The 17,427-nt window shown below is 34.8% G+C and overlaps 1 protein-coding gene across 1 annotated transcript in view; it reads right to left on the bottom strand.

Moving 5' to 3' along the window:
• Window positions 1–9,484: 9,484 nt before the first annotated feature.
• Window positions 9,485–17,427, bottom strand: part of LOC107288982 (ERC protein 2) — a gene marked incomplete at its 3' end in the record, with an annotated part of 213,254 nt that continues 205,311 nt past the window's right edge. Inside the window, exons 8-10 of the mRNA XM_029284462.1 lie at window positions 13,856–14,027; window positions 12,934–12,945; window positions 9,485–9,522 (exon numbers count right to left, since the gene is read on the bottom strand). Of these exons, the coding sequence (XP_029140295.1) occupies window positions 9,485–9,522; window positions 12,934–12,945; window positions 13,856–14,027 (222 nt within the window). The remainder of the gene's footprint in view (window positions 9,523–12,933; window positions 12,946–13,855; window positions 14,028–17,427) is intronic.

The raw sequence follows: 17,427 nt of genomic DNA, 5'->3' as shown, positions 1-17,427 counted from the left end.
TCTTGCTCGGGCAGGGTCGCCTAGGAAACGGGCCAGGGGCGCGCCGACCGAGCCTCCCTATGGCTGCGGTTGTGAGCCAGGCAGGGGCAGAGAGCTGCGAGTGCGAGCGCGCCCCCCCAGATGTTGCGCCCGGTGCGGCCGGCCCGGAAAAAGGTGCCGGAACGCGGTTCCGCCGCGTTCCGGCTGAAAAAAAGCCCTGTTGGCAACAAATAAAAGGACCTGATCCAAGAACAGAAAAACATTTAGATCCTTTAACAGCCCTAGATTATGTTCCATAATAGGCCATGGTTAATTTTACACAATATTCATATGTGTATAATTTGCTGCAGCAAGCTGTCATCTTAATATATAGTGATCTTGCACTTTAACACACTTTCAATTCACAGTATTGAATCTGTGTTTTTATAATTTGCACTTACAGTCAGTATTTGCTTTAATGCAAAAGTATGCTAAAAGATTTTTTTTCTCAAAGTTTCACAGATTTTATTTAATCACCATGAACGCAAGAGTTTCACAAAATAAAAAAAATGTCGTGCTGGCTAAAAAAAAAAAAAAGAGGAAGCCACACTAAATCCCTGTTAAATAAATAAGTAGCAAAGAGTAGTCAACAGTCTCTTCTATTGAGATAGAAGAAGCTTTGTAGAATAAAATACATTTTGATCAGTGACTTAAAAGGAAGGAACGAAATCAGAAGGCAGTGGGAGGAAAAGAGTGGGAAGGCCACTCAAAGACACAATGTTGAAAGCAGAAGAACAAAGTATACGCTGAAAACTTCTAAAAGGAGAGAAAAGATTAACAGAGCTAAAGAAATTTCGCCAAGCCAGTGCTCATAAGCACATAATTAAAATGTATTGTATTAATTGAACAAAATCATAAAGTTTATACTATATGTTCACATTCCTCAGTATTACAGATTTCCATTTTCTACTTTGTAGATAAGTCCATCCTAATTTATTGCATCTTTTTACAATATCTTTATGTAACAGTAGAATTTCACTGGTAACTTCATTCGCTTTCTTCTTCAATTCCCTTCTTCTAAAATACCAAGATTGTGTACGTCTACATTAGGTATACCAAATGCACCAAGAGAGTTTGAACGGGTAGGCTATGGAACGGGTAGGCTATACATCAGGGGGGGGAAAGAGGTGGAGACAACACCCCCTGTTTACAAAGTATGTATAACTGGATCATTCAATAGGATGGATTTGTTTACATTTGATGTAAATGCTACTCAGGATTTAACTCTCCAGCTGTCTGTGACAAAGGTGAAGTTCAACAGAGATTCTATGAAAAACAGAGCCCTCTGGGTACTTCGACTATTTTGGATTTCATCTGAAAAAGGTAGAAATGGATACAACATTGTTATATCAACAAACATGGCTCCATGTGGATCTACATGGTGTTCTTCATGGGTTTCCCTGGGAAGCTTTAACTGGTTGAGAATGCTGTGGCACAGGCAGTGCCACAATGGCACACATCAAAAAAACGACAATAAAGGTTATCTTATCTTATCTTAGTTATAATGACAATAAAGGTTATCTTTATTGTCATTATAAAAAAATGACAATAAAGGTTATCTTATCTTATCTTAGTTATAATCTATGAAGACTTACAGGACAAAGTTATTTGAGGGACTTTAACTGAAAACTACATTACAAAATTAAAATTTCAGTGAAATCCCAAGAATAACTATGATCTATATTCCTTTGGAAAGAGATGACTAAATTCTTTGCATCAGAAATAGAAATATCACATCTCCAAAGCTTCTGATTGTACTTTAACTGCAACCTATACACACACATACAAGTTTTGGTCTAAATTATTTTTCATGAGGATGATCGATTTTGCCCTCGGGAGAATTCTCTCACCAGTTTTCTAAATTTAACATATGAATTATTGCCCTAAATTTTGAGCATCATTTATGAATGAATGACAGTGGAATCAATGGCATTTCAAGAGAAACATGACCCATATAACCCTGAACAGTAAGCCCCACTAAAATCCCTCAAATTAGGGTACAGAAACCATCCCAGAAACCTAATCAGCATATCAATAGGATGTTCCTTATTTAACATACATGTAATTTGCAGATAATTTCATGTTGGATTATAAGGAGTGCAAAACTAGATGGTCAGCTTTTTTCAATCAGGGAATAAACAGGGGCTCCAGGCTTATGCAAAAGTGTGTACTCTTTCATTAATGCATGCTATTATGAGGGTATCTAATCAATCAGTCAGCCACGTGGTTCTAATAAAAGGTGCCAACCTACCTGAATTTCCTTCCAGAAGGGAAAGAGCAGAGTTCATTCAGAAATACATTTCAGAATCTTTCCTTACTAAATAAAAGTAAGCCAGCTAAATCAAATCAGGGATTTACAATCACAGTCACTAAAGGAAACCTTAACTTTGGTATGTGAGGTGTGACTCAGGTAGAAAATTCCTTTCTACAGCATCACTCTTGACAATAAGAAACTTGCTCAACTGCTCTCAAGATTTTCCCCTTCCTTTTTTTCCTGCGTTTAGCCAAGCATCACTGGAGGCCACTGTGAGGTCAAAGACAATCAAACTGAATAAAGACAAAGCAAGAAGGAACTTTATCAAGAAAAGTCTGATTGAACAAGGAGGCATATTTATCTTCATTTATTCTAATCTAAGCCACTTCTCAAAAGAAACTTGTGAGACAGGAAATTAATACAATTTCCATATTCAGCCTGCTCTGCAGGAGTTAAATTCAGAGTTATTTAACCCTACTTCAAGATAGCATGTTTAAATGTGTCAACTAAACAAGGACCTAATAAAAAAAATCAAAATAGTGTTTTAACAGCAGATACAGTATAACCAAATGCTGACATGATTATGTCCAGATATACTTCCATTATAAAAAATTTCAGTGGGAGGAAAAATTCAATAATAAAAACTATAGTCATAAACAGTAAGAATAATAAGCACACTTTACTGCAAGCTGCTAAAAGATTAATAATCATAAGAGGCAATGTATACAACAGGGCATTTTGACCTGATAAAATACCATTTACATTGCACTTTAATTTTTCCTTCTTTGGAGCCATGTGCTAAACTAGCCCCCTTTTTTTCTATCTAAGCTTTCCATGTGACAAGTCAGGCTAAAAAATTACTCCAAACTGAAGTCTGGAACTGAGCCAGGATTTAAATCCCTATCTCATAAACCAAAGTATATTATTCTATTAATCCTACACAACATTTCTTCATCCACAGGGCAAAATAATTGGAAGGAAGGAAGGAAGGAAGGAAGGAAGGAAGGAAGGAAGGAAGGAAGGAAGGAAGGAAGGAAGGAAGGAAGGAAGGAAGGAAGGAAGGAAGGAAGGAAGGAAGGAAGATTCTAAGGAAACATTATTAGGTGAAAGCTATTATTCTTTGCTTTAAAGACATAATTTTCAATATTAAGGTACTATATTGAGACATATAAACAAAAATAGAAAGGAAGGATAATTTCATACTTTGGTTACTTTTGTTTTACCTTTAGCTAGAAGGTTGAAATAACCAGGTTATGAGGGATGTCAGTAATGCTTAACCTGACATAAGAAGAGCAATTTTAGTTTACAAAACTGGGACCCAACAGAAAATCAAGGAATATTCTAGAGTATAAGATAAACATACTGTAGCTATCTTATGGTTTTTTTAAAAAGTATTTTTACCCTACCTGAAGGCAACATAGTGAATTGAAAACCACCTCTTTTAATCATGCTTTCTATCAGTACTAGGTTAAACTTCCTGAACAATTACTATGAACAAGTGAATGACATCATAACTGTGCTAAAGAGTCATCATCAGAAGGACTAAAAAATGCTACTTTCTCTTTACTAGCTTCTTTCTCTGTGCCCTGCCTAGCTCTGTGGCACTGCAGTTCATTGGGCTAACCTGTTTCTTTTGCCTTTGCTAACTAGCTACAGCCATGTACATTTAGGCAAGAAAAACCAAATGTACAGGTATAGTATAGGGGGTACCTTGCTCAATAGTATTAACTGTGAGAGGGATCTCGGAGTCCTAGTGGATAATTAAATATGAGCCAGCAGTGTGCTGCAGCTGCCAAAAAAGCCAACACAGTGCTGGGCTGCATTAACAGAGGGATAGAATCAAGATCATGTGAAGTATTAATACCACTTTACAATGCCTTGGTAAGGCCACATTTGGAATACTGCATCCAGTTTTGGTCACCACGATGTAAAAAAGATGCTGAGACTCTAGAAAGAGTACAGAGAAGAGCAACAAAGATGATTAGGGGACTGGAGGCTAAAACATATAAGGAACGGTTGCTGGAATTGGGTATGTCTAGTTTAACAAAGAGAAGGACGAGGGGGTAGCAGTGTTCCAAAATCTCAGGGGCTGCCACAAAGAAGAGGGAGTCAAGCTATTCTCCAAGGCTCCTGAAGGCAGGACAAGAAGCAACGGATGGAAACTGATCAAGAAGAGAAGCAACCTAGAACTAAGGAGAAACTTCCTGACAGTTAGAACAATTAACCAGTGGAACAACCTGCCTCCAGAAGCGGTGAATGCTCCAACACTGGAAGTTTTTAAGAAGAGACTGGACAGCCATTTGTCCGAAATGGTATAGGGTTTCCTGCCTGAGCAGGGGGTTGTTCCAACTTTATTATTATTATTATTATTATTATTATTATTATTATTATTATTATTATTATTATTATTATTATTATTATTATTATTATTATTATTATTATTATTATTATTATTATTATTATTATTATTATTATTATATGCTTTATCCAGCCAATGATGGGGAACATTTCTAGGAAGGACCATACTTGCCAATTAGCTATGGCAACTTTCCTGGTACTTCATAAATACTACACTACCCTAAAGAGGTGATCACAGTATTATTCTTTAGTATCACGCCAGCTGATCACCCTTGAAAAGCCTTCAAGCTGTTCTCGAAAGTTTTATATTTTTAAGATGGAGGGGAACCCTTTCCCATTATTTCAAGAATATCTTCACTACTCTTTGTTGGACAATTTGGAGCCTGCAGCCCTCTACTTTATCTCCACTATCTCTGCCTTAAAATATGTATACAAAAATATCACAAAGAAGGAAAAGGAAGAAGAGGAGCTGCTGTGTTTCATCCCCATTTTCTCTCTGGCCAATTGTTTCTTCAATAAAATCTTAAAGCTGCTTTGTTGAATCAGTTGTCCCTGTATCTTGAATCACAAGCTCTGAATCACACCATCTGTGAAAGTTGAAGATCCAATTTGAATGGATCAGCATGATTCATGCCATTTTATGCTTCATATGTATTTGCTAATGGATACATCGCTAAGCTAACAAAGATGTTAAACGTTATTCCATTATTAAAAACAGAAACACAATTTTCCNTAATTGAGATATATGTTTTTCTTTCCTAAAGAACGTTGTGGGGGGGGGGCATACAAATTCTGCAAACAATTAATCTCTGAACTATATCATTGGTACACTTTGTTGAGCAAGGTGCAATAATTTGGCTGAACATTCCCAGAAACTCTAAGAAATGCAGTCCAAGGAAGGAATAAAGTTTACTGCCAATATTTTTGGCTCTCTGATCATGAACCACAATACTGTGACTTTGTAGTAGAACTGAATCTGAACCACAAATTCAGGATCAATCAAGGGTGCCTACCTTTTCCTCTTCTCATGTTTGCATAGCTTCATTTCAGTTTGTGCAATCAGATGATTTGATCAGATTCCTGGAGATTCAAAAGTTTATTACACATGTACTTGACACTTGACCTTCCTGGCTTCTGTGATCTGCCATAACAGAACTCTCTTGTTATGTGATGCCAGAGGGTTTGGTCCTAGCAGCACTCAAAGAGGCCATTTTGTGACTTCAAGCACAGAAATACTATATATACTTAGCTAGTTTTGGGAGTAAGCAATGTAATCCAAAAAAAACAGAGCAAGAGATAGTATGCAAGATAAATTACAGTTGTAAAAGAAGAAAAAGGGAAGAAAATATAGCTAAATCGAGATTATTCCAACTCTGTTCATTGCACTTTTCCATAAAATTATATTCTTGCAAAGCATCCTTACATCTACTATGACCATACACCACTTCATACATTGCCTTTTATTTCTTAAATTTCACCTTCCCCTTTCTCTAAATTTCACCAACTCCATTCAAATTCAATTTTCTCCTTCTTTTTCCTTCTTACTCAAATACTTGTTTTCAATTTCATTTTCATTTTCTCAATATGACAAAGCCACTTCAGTATACCACTTTCATATTAGTCACTCACTTGTTGTATTCTATCCATATTCCTTCAGTACTCATTCATTCTTGACCCTGTATATTCTTGTTTTACCACCCATACTTCTTAAGAAATCCACTCCTTTAAAGTTATTTTTAGTTTCTCCTGACATATCCTGTTCTCACTTCCATTTAATACACAGTAATTTCACTTTCTTTTCTCACAATAGACCATATATTACATATCTACTAGCATCTACACAGGGTACACATGCTCATCTACTTCCATAAGCAAAGGATTATCTGTATTTCTTTTCCCTGTTTAAACATTAAGTGCCGAACCATGCATTTGAAACAAATCAATCTCTAGATGCTACTTACTGAGGTCAAATGTAAAAGACTATCACAATCTACATTTTATAAGTGAAAGGGGGGGGGCAGAACCTTACTAATCCATTTCCAGACCAATCTATATAATCAAATATATCTTTAAAATATGTTTCAAACTGTTTTGCTTTTCTGATTAGTTCTCAGACCAGAAAGACCAGAAAAGAACTTTCCTCAAGCCAATTAGACATTTTTACAAGATTATTAAAGCTGCTCTGGGGCACAGTTTAAAGAGAAAATAAGGGAGTCAAAGGAATAAAAGTTATTTTTCTTGTTCTTGGACCTGGCTTCAATCTGATTAAGTCTTTCAATCATATTTAGGAATATTAAAATGAACTAGCACAGTATTAGTTTCTCTTCTTATTGCTTCAAGGTTTTGAGATGTACTGTCTCAATTCTTGTACCAACACATATCCAAATTGTCTTGTAAGTAATATTATCTGAACAAATTGAATTATCTATTTCTAATGTCTCCAAATTATTTTTCAAAAGAGAAGTCTTGCAGGATCCCCAGGTTTAATGAGAGTTTTTTATATTTTCTAAGACCTCCTTCCCACCGCAACCTTTGCTATTAATGAAAATTGTTCAACAATTTGCATACCTAAGTTAACTTTGCTTTACAATGTTTAGCAGCTTAACCCAAATTTAAGAACATGTTTAATAACTTCACAATATCTGGAAACTCAGACTAAGCAGATATCTGGTCCACATAGTCTTAATCTGAGCAGGACACTACCAACAAATTCAGTCTGTACATACCAATTACATTACATTGTAGGACACCTGTTGCTAACTTTGATTGGCTTGTGAGTTGTATTGGCTTAAAAAGGTATATGCCTTCACCGTTAAACATGAAAACTATATTAATTTTACATGGAAAGTTTTGTAGGTGAAGTGTTATTTTAATCCTCTTTTATTATCACATTCCTTTCCTAAAATCTGCCTACAGCTTTTCCCCCAACTTTAATAATTTCAAAAAACTTTAGTAGCATATTTTCAGAAATACCCATAAGTATATATCTTCATTTCAACATGCTCTAAGAAAGCGAGTAAATTAAAAATAAATCAAATCAAGAATGAATAAATCATCAGATACGGTGGGTGCCCAGAAACAAAGCACAGTTGTAATAATCCTAAAACACTGACAAGAACTTGCATTTAGGTTCATTCACTGGAAGTATAGAAAGATTTTCTAATAACCGTAAAGTGGCATGATTCATTGTGGAATTATATTGCTCAAAGTTGTACTAAGAAATATTAAACAGCACTTTAACATTAATATTTATAAAAATATGTATTTATAATATTTATCATATTAATGTATCCCTTCTTGATGTCTTCAAGCTTGTTTTTTTTGCAAATATTTTATTACTTTCAAGTTTTACAATCATAAGTAGTTAATAAACAATGCGGTGTCTGGGTTCCTTTGTCATTCAGTGGTACATATTAACTTTCCCTCAAAATATCCAATACTACATCATGCAGTATTTCCCTGGTCCTGTCTTCTTCTAATAATAATCATTTTTCCACACTAGGCAAATACAATTCTTACTGTTATTAATACCTATACAATTAAATATAAGCATCTTCATCACATTTTTCTAATGTTATACATAGTGTCAATAATATCAGTTTATAATATCTTCTCTAGCCAAAACATATCTCAGATGTATTTGCAATCAAAGTTCCCTTATTCAATCTGTATCCTGGTTTTTTTCTCTTTTTTTCAGTTTTTTTTGAAACACATTTTATTGGTTTTTTAATTCTTAAGACAAAGTGCTTGAGACACACCGTGGTGCTGGGGTAATCAAAAATCCAAAAACAAAAGATATATAAATAACTCAATCAATACATCAAATATTCCCTCTTTATTTCCCTCAAATTGCTTAATATATTTAGAATAGTCCATTTCTAATTTAAATTTCTATTAATCCTAAACCTGTTTTAGAGCTTTATACAATTAAAATACCATAATCAAATTTAACTTTAAATAAACACATTATCAGTTCAAGTATCCCTTCCAAATATATCCTACTTCCTTAATTTTATCTTATTTATTTCTTCTTCCACTAATATCTCCCAATTAAAATAAAATATTGATCTATCCTATACATATCTAATTCATCAATCAATCAATTTCTTTAAACTGACAAAATAATATCAACCTTAAATCATTTGAATCCATTAGACAAAATTCTAATTTCATCCAATTAATTATCATACCTAATAACATCCATATTATCAAACAGACACATCATCTTATTAAAATAACATTCCATTAGTTATTAGTTCAATCCCGATCTAAAACACCTTTTCAATTTTCTTCATTCCATTATATAATAGTTTTCATACAAATAAACCTAATATTCCAAAAACTACATTCTTATTCTATTTAATATATATATTCTAATAATCACCCATTTTCCTTACTTCTAACTCAAAAACGTAGTCCTTAAATCAATCCGTAGTTCTAAAATGCCTTGAATCCAGTATGTATGACTTAAGTTTCTCTTTTCAGTCTTATTCTAGGCTTCTTTTTATGCCAAACAGGTTTCCATAACAGAGCTTCCCTTTTAGCCGATAGGTCTCTCTTTGTTGCTTGTAATACCATTTGAGACAGTAAAAAGCCTCCTGTCCTCTGCATTGGACCTCTATTTCTCTTATCCTTGAAGCCTCGCTGCTTTAAAAGTTCAAATCTCACTCTTTGCTTTTTCTGATCCTCAAGAATGTAGATAAGATACTTGTAAGGTAAAATAAATTCCTCTGCATTCTCAATGAAGTCATCTTTTAGTGTATTTTGGTTTGTAGAATAGTCAAATGTAGTCTGAGGGTCAATTTTAAGATCTGAAGGAGAGTTTCTGGCTCTTAATTCTGTGGTAGTCTCTTTCATTGTAGCAAATTCCTCTTTAGTCTCCCTTAGTTCCTCTTCTGGTCTATTTTGGTTTGTAGAATAGTCAGATGTAGTCTGAAAGTCAGTTTGAGAGTTTGGGGTAGAGTTGGCTCTTCGTTCTGTAGTATTCCCTTTCATTTTGGCACAGATTTCTTCAGTAGGCTCATAAATCTTTTCCAGTATAAGCTTACAGTTTAAGTGAGAGTAAAATTTCTCCATTTTAAAAGTGATTAAAGAAGGTTGGAGTTATTGTTTGTGGATTGTTTGGCTGTTTCATAACATCCTGAATAGCTGAGGTGCTGACTGTGTGCCCATTAGTCTTTTGTGTTGTAACGACCTGGGTAATGGGCTGTGTGATGACCTCCTGAGATCTAGTGTAGTGATATCCTGAGTTCTGTGTTGCAACATCCTGGGTGGTTGGCTGTGTTGTAACATCCTGAGCTTTAGCGTTGTAATCTCCTGAGTTCTGTGATGTGATGTCCAGAGCAGACGGCTGTGATGTAACATACCGGGCTTTGGTTTGGCTCCGAGTTTGCGGTCTAGCTCTGTGTTCATGGCGTGTGTCCGTTTGCTTTGTGTGGGGGACAGAGGGAGGTGCAGCAGCTGGTGATGTTGTCGTGGTTTGGCTTCTGGATAGTGGTTGCATTTCGTCTGAGGGATGGGTTTGGGCTTGGGTTTGGGTCGGGTGAGGGTGAATGGTGGTGGCTTCCTCAAAGATTTAGTAGGTTGGCCAGCATTCCTCCAAATATTAATTGCAGGGAAATAATGGTGGGAAAGGATTATGTCTTCAATTTATTTGCAAGCACCCCAGAGGTATGTTTCTACTATGAGAAACAAAATGCTGATCTAAGATGCATCTCATTCTGATCCAGGACAGCCTTGGGTCATTAACATAATCCAGCAAGATTATGTGGGATAATGTTATACTTATGTTATATCTGTTACTTTCCCACTGAAGTGGTGTCTATATACCTAGTTGCACTTGTACATGCTTTTGAACTGTTAGGTTGCCAGGAGCTGGAGCAAGTAACGGGAGTTCACTTCGTTACGAAGCGATAGGAGTCAAACTTCTGGAGCATAGACCTTCTCCGGTGTCTATTAAGCCACTGAGCTACCATGCCATAAGCTCTGCACTGCGGCGTGATGTCATGCTAGTCACATTACCATAGAATTGTCTTTGGACAAAGCTGGCTAAATGGCTTACAGCAGGGGTGTCAAACTCGCAACATCATGTGACGTGTTGCAACATATCGTGACTTTTTTTCTATTGCTGGCAATGGGGTGGGTGCAGTTTCGGCATGACGCATCTGGCCCGCAGGCCAGCAGTTTGACACCCCTGGCTTACAGAAACAGAGATGAGCACAACCCCCTAAAATCAGCTACGACTAAGGGAGTAAAACCCACAGGAACACCTTTATATTATATCTATTTCCTTAAGGACTAAAGTGAGGAACATCTGCTATAATTGTGCAGTGCTTCAGCTTAAAGACAAAAAGTATTTCACAAGTCACAGAAGAATAAATATAGCATCTCTCTGCAATTACTTAAAGCAGACTCATGTTTTTCCATGATCACTGTATCCTCCACAGTTATTCTATTGTTTAGGACAGGATTCCCAAACTGTGAAGTGTACTTCCCTTGGGGAGGTGCAGACAAAGTTCATGGAGATGCGAAGAACCTTTTAGTTATATATTGTTATATTAAACCCATCTCTCCCAAAGTTTCCCTGTATTGTTTTCAATCTTCATATGTGTTCATTTTGGTGTTTGGATTTTTAGGTGATATGAGTGCATTAAAATTACACTGAAGAGAGGGGTGATGGCAAAAAGCTTAGGTTTAAGTCAAGGTGTTTTTTTTAAAAAAAAAATCACTCAAGCTTGTAAGTGCATCAGGAACTGGGTATAGGTTAAAACAAGAAAGCATTTTAAGAATCTTCCCAAAATTATATAATAAGCCACGGAGATCCATGTATAAGCATTTGGATTCCACATTAAATAGGCAGGGAAACTTCTATACTATTTCATGAAATGACCAAGAGGGAGTAATTTACCTGGTCCTGGAGAAAAGGTAAAATAGTCGTCTGGATAAAAGTAAATAGAAAAAGCCTTCCAAAAAGGAAGGTATATTCTACAATCAGCCTATGCTTATAAACTTAATAAGAAGACCATTTTTAAAAAAGACATTTTTAAATGGAAAACTGAATGTCTAACTTGGGGACTGCACACCAGACCTAAGGAAAATAAACAGTGAACCTTTTCTTTATGGTATAATGATACAAATTTACTTAAACAATTGGAAGGGAAAGAGGATAGTGTTTCAGTTAAAACTTTCTTCAGATAAATCATCTGTGAATGAATTTATCACACCATCTGTTGGAAATAAATCATGCAGTCTTCAAGGCCACAGAGAAAACTACAGCCATAACCCAGGCATTTAAACAGAAATAACTGGTCTGAACCCCTTAATCCTTATAGCACTATTTACTTTTACACTTGGAGAAATTTATTTGATCTTGCAAGTGAAAACATGAATTAGTTTGTGCTTACAATTATGAAATCTATTCTAGAAACCTAGTGTTAATCTCCCTCTAAAACATATAATCCAAAAATTGTTTGTATTAGGTATTACCAGTACAAACTATAGAAACACATACAGGAATTTGCTTGGAATCCCTTTCAAGACAAATTTGATTTTAATCTGTATCTATTCAATAGAAATTGATATTTAATAACATCTAATTAACTGAGGAAAAAATATGCCTCATCATACCATTCAATTCTTTTAAGTGAGAAGAATCAAAATCACATATAACCCAACAAAAACAGTATATACCATCCTACACATATACAGTATAATCATTTGCTTTTTACTAGCAGATATACTTGCCCACTAATTGTTAACTAAATTATGTATGCAAAATGGGATTACAAAAATAGGAAGCAAACATGTTAGGAAAAAAATCCACTATCCACCACCTTCCCCAGTCATTTTTTGATGAAATATATGTATGACTATGCGCAAATATTCAATTGTTCATTGCTGATGTTGTATTCTGCTATAGATCTGTCCCTATTTCTCAATCTTTGCAAAACCATAGCAAGTTATCCTTTCTGATATTTTCAAATCAATGAAAATGGGGCAACCTGAGAGACTAAAGGCTGTTGGTGTGAATATTCTCTAGTAATAATCCATAATGATGTCTCTTGGCTCTTCATAACTAAAATTGGTGCAAGAAGGTCTGAAATTTCACTTGAATTTAAATCCATATTCTTCTCCATGAAATAAAATGAGAGTGATTGTTACTTGCTTTAAACTTCCAAGTCTGTCCTTCAGCTCTAGAATGTCTTGCCCCATCTTACCAGATCCAATCCTGCTTAACTTTTTCAAGATCAAGCAAGATCAGCTAGGTGATAACAGATTAATAGAATAACAGAATTGGAAGGGACCTTGGAGAACTTCTAATTCAACCCACTGCTCAGGGAAGAAACGCTATACCATTTCAGGCAAATGGTTATCCAATCTCTCCTTAAAAACCTCAGTGTTGGAGCACCCACAACTTCTGGAGGCAAGTCGTTCCACTGATTAATTATTCTAACTGTCAGGAAAATTCTCCTAAGTTCCAGGTTGCTTCTCTCCTTGATCAGTTTTCATCCATTGCTTCTTGTCCTGTCTTCAGGTGCTTTGGAGTATAGTTGATCCCCTCTTCTTTGTGGCAGCCCCTGCTATCATATCATCCCTAGTTCTTCTCTTCATTAAACTAAACATATCCAATTCCTGCAACCATTCTTTGTATGTTTTAGCCTCCAGTCCTCTAATAATCTTTGTTTTACCAAGGCATTATAAAGTGGTACTAACACTTCATGTGATCTTGATTCTATCCTTCTGTTAATGCAGCCTACGACTGTGTTGGCTTTTTTGGCAGCTGTAGCACAAGGGAATGATGCCACTTGTAAAGGTTGTTAAATGTGGTACTCATCACCCCACCCATAAAGATAGTGGATTCCTGACAGGGAAAGAAAAGTTAATAAATCCCAAGGAGGGTGAAAATTTATTGGAAAAAGTGTGGATAAGATGTTTTAAAGAGAGCCACATGAAACAAAGCAAGCTGTTCAAAAAAAGCTGTTGATGGTGCAATACCAAATCCATTGGAAGATGCTTCTGAATATATAGGGCTTATTTCCTATATAACTTCCTGCCTTTTGAGTGTATGACACTTAAAGGTTTCCCTCAACCTTAAAAAAAGCAAAGGAAAGAGTCAGTAAAGTATTTTTAACAAAAAAGAGAGAGAAAGGCAGTCAATGGCTGCTCTCTGATCAGTCTTGCATATTTCTACTGATTGTCCAATTGTAATGATCCTTGTCATAACACCTACCTTTTTCTGTAAAACATTAATTTTTCTTTCTTTAACTTCTAACATGTCCTTCATATCTCGAATTTCTCCAGCTAGAGTTCCTTTTTCTTCTGTGAGGTCTTGCAGTTGTTTGGTTTTTTTATTAAGAAAACTTTCTTTTTCTTCTAAACGTAATCTCAAGGCATCAACCTATAATAAAATATGAATATATAAAAATATGGAATAATAGTAAAATATCACAACAGTAAGCCAATTGAACATATTTTACATAATGTTACTATACACAGACAGCTAAAGCAACAACTATTACCGGTAGTTGTAGAGTTTCAAACTGGAAAAACAACCAATGAGATAATTTTCCCAAAAAAATAACATTTTTTAAGCATTCCAAAAATGAAATTTTAACTCACTGTTGATAATACCTGTATTATCAGGTATAAACCTAGTGACAACAGGATCAAAAAATTTAAATGTCCAGTTTTGAACTCAATGTGATCATTTATCTATATTTATTGTAATCATTATGAAATAATGTACAATGTTAAAGGATCATTTGAATTACAATCATGTCATATTTTACTAAATAATAACTGCATAAGATGAATTTCACATGCTTGGTTAAATGCTTTAATAACCAAGTCAATACTTCTAAAAAGGAATGGCACAAAAAAGCAGACCAGTAATTCTATTTGTATTCATTATATCTTCTTCATTTGGGAACAGCATGTTGTACAAGAAAAAAGTCTGTGAATAAAACTGATTTATTCTGGTTGGGTTTGTTCTTTTTTTTTTTTTTTTGTACTGAGTTTTGTAATGCTAAACTTGTTCTGGAAAAAAAAACATCTTCGCAAATCTATTTTTGCAAATCAGTTTGGGACCAATTTGGATGATCTATTCGATCTCAAGATGCATGTTCCTTCCGGTTCCTGAAATGGCTCAGTTCATCTCTGTACTCAAGGGAAAAGTTATATACTGAGTTGAATGGAATTTAGACATTTTATCATTAAAGACCCCTGACAAGGACATCATCAGCCTCACATTTTTGTTATAACAGTGGAAGGAATGCCCCAAATAGTGACTTTAGGAGACATAAAAATACCACTGATGATTAAGAATCCTTTTCTTAAACAAACAAATGAAATAGACTAAGTGATGACCAAGAAATAAATAGGTGAGGCTGCAAGAGAAAAGATTAAAATTTATTCCTCAATTAATTAAAAACATATACACATTGCCCCTGGAAATGGCTAGCCAAATATTTTCAAAGCTATTTCAAGCCTTTAATTGATATTGTTCCCTTAAAATTGAAGATAAAATATTCTAAATCAGTCGCTTATATCCTTTTGGAACTATGCCATCATTGGAAAAAAGAAAAACAAAGAAAATTTAAAAAATGAGTAAATACAATCCCAAGCATTTTTGAGGTTTATCTGACTTAAGTTCTAAAACATAAAAATATTTCATAGTGGATTTTTTTTCATTCAAGTTTTTCTCCCCTAATTTTCTTTTAAGCCTAATAAAGATGGACTGGGTTCACATATTACATGAATGTATGGTTTGCTTTAATCATGATTTTGTTGAATAAGTCATACTGGCTAATGTTCATACATTGAACATTGTGGCATAATAGTAAGCCATAACCTGAAGCCAACTAACCACAATGTTTGGCATCACACAATTTGTTAACTCAAAAGTAAGCAAGACATAGTCTTAATGCAATGTATGCTCCCATCTGCTATTCTCAAGTAATTTCAGGTTATTTTACAGCACAACCTGCTGTAAATCTTATCAAGAATGATCAGCTCAATAAGGAACTCAATTGATTTTATTTTGGTAAACAAATATAGATTTTGAACTGTAGTGGTTGCTTTAAAAATAAATGGTTCTCTAATGAAGTTTGACATTGCTCTTATGGAGGCATTGAACTGTCCATATTTTTAAACTGTGAGATCTAATCTTCATATCTGCACTAAGGTTTAAAACTACTACTTTTTGATAAAGCTCACTATAGCAGCCATTATTGTACTCTACTCTTAGATTATATTTTTATTTATTATTTTTCCTTGCCATACTTTTTTTTCAGAAAGAGAGTAGGATGAAAAGGCTTTTTTTACCAGTTTTTCCCCTAAATGCAACATAAACTGGACTTGAAATCCATTTCCTAGTTTGTGCATCTCTACAATTGGCCCAACCTTTACTTACTTAATTTCCCAGATGTAAAGCAACCAAAGACCTGTTGCACAGTTGCCTTCCTAAAGCAACATAAAACTAAGAGTAGTTCTGCCACAAAGATATGAAGCAACGAGTAAGATAGTATCACTGGGGAACAGTTAGTCTATATGCAGACTCTTGTGTGTGGTCTAGCGTGTGCAGACATATATTTTCATGTACAAATGAGATGTGGAATGCTAGTTATTCTCTCAGCCTATAATTTCTCATATAACTCTGTGCAAATGGGGGTGAGAGAGAAAGAAAGAGAGAGGAAACAAGAAAAAGAGCAGGAGAGAGAATGGATTTCCCAGCAACCAACCCTTTTTTTTGCCTGAATTGTATCCAGCCATCTCCAGGAGGGAAATCAGTTATATGCTAAGCAAGCATTACATCATTTTTTTTAATTCTTCACTGATGAAGGAAATGTAAAAACTGAAGAACAGCTGAAAATGACATTTTCACTTTGCAAAAAAAGAGAAAAAAACTTTAATAAGATGCTAACCATACAAAGAAAAAAAATCTACCCATTCTTCAATAAGAAGAGCAAGATAAATTGAATGAAAACTATCACACTTTTGGTACTAAAGATTATAGCACAGCTCAACCTCAAAAGTTAAAGAGAGGTATGGGGAAAATTTTAAGTGTGATTAAAGGGGTGAGTTAGAAATTCAATTTCAATTCAAGCTAAACTAAAAGATCTGCACTAGTAGGTGGATGAAAAATTTATTATCCTGTCTTTGACACCTCTTCACTATTCCGACCCAGTTAGATTTATACTGAGTTCTCCTTAAATTCTACACATTGAAATACATTTAAAATGTATATTTTGGAGAAAAAAACTGTACTTTGATAGTAGTACTAGGAGTATTTAATATGCACTTATGCTTAATGGAGTACAATTTTGGACAAGGATTTTTTAAAAAAATATCTAGGATTTTCATGAAACCTTTTAAAGAATTTTATGTTTCTATGATGTCCTATGCTTACCATGGGGTATGAAGTTATTTTTTATTGTTTAATTGATTTGGCTTTGCTAGGAATGAATCAATCCAAGATACTAAATCTGCTTTCCATCAAAGCATACACTCTGTTATTTTTCCAGCAATCTCTAACAATTGACTAAGAGGACAGAAAATGGGAGTGAACTCTAGTTTGTCAATGTGCAAATGTATATTTTTAAAAAAATCTCAAGATAACAAAAGCATGGGTTAATACTGTATCCTTTGTAAAGTGCACCCTGATAGGGGTTTTGTTTTGTTTTGTTTTATTTTGGTCATCACATCATGATGGCTCAGGAGCAGTGGTGGGATTCAAATATGTGAACAACCGGTTCTTTGTGTGGATGCTGCTTCTGGAAGTCTGTTCTGCCGAACTGGTG

The sequence above is a fragment of the Protobothrops mucrosquamatus genome, unplaced genomic scaffold (genome assembly GCF_001527695.2).
Source record: "Protobothrops mucrosquamatus isolate PMUCROS unplaced genomic scaffold, P.Mucros_1.0 scaffold619, whole genome shotgun sequence".
Taxonomy (NCBI): Eukaryota; Metazoa; Chordata; class Lepidosauria; order Squamata; family Viperidae; genus Protobothrops; species Protobothrops mucrosquamatus.
This window is presented reverse-complemented; position numbering and strand designations above follow the sequence as displayed.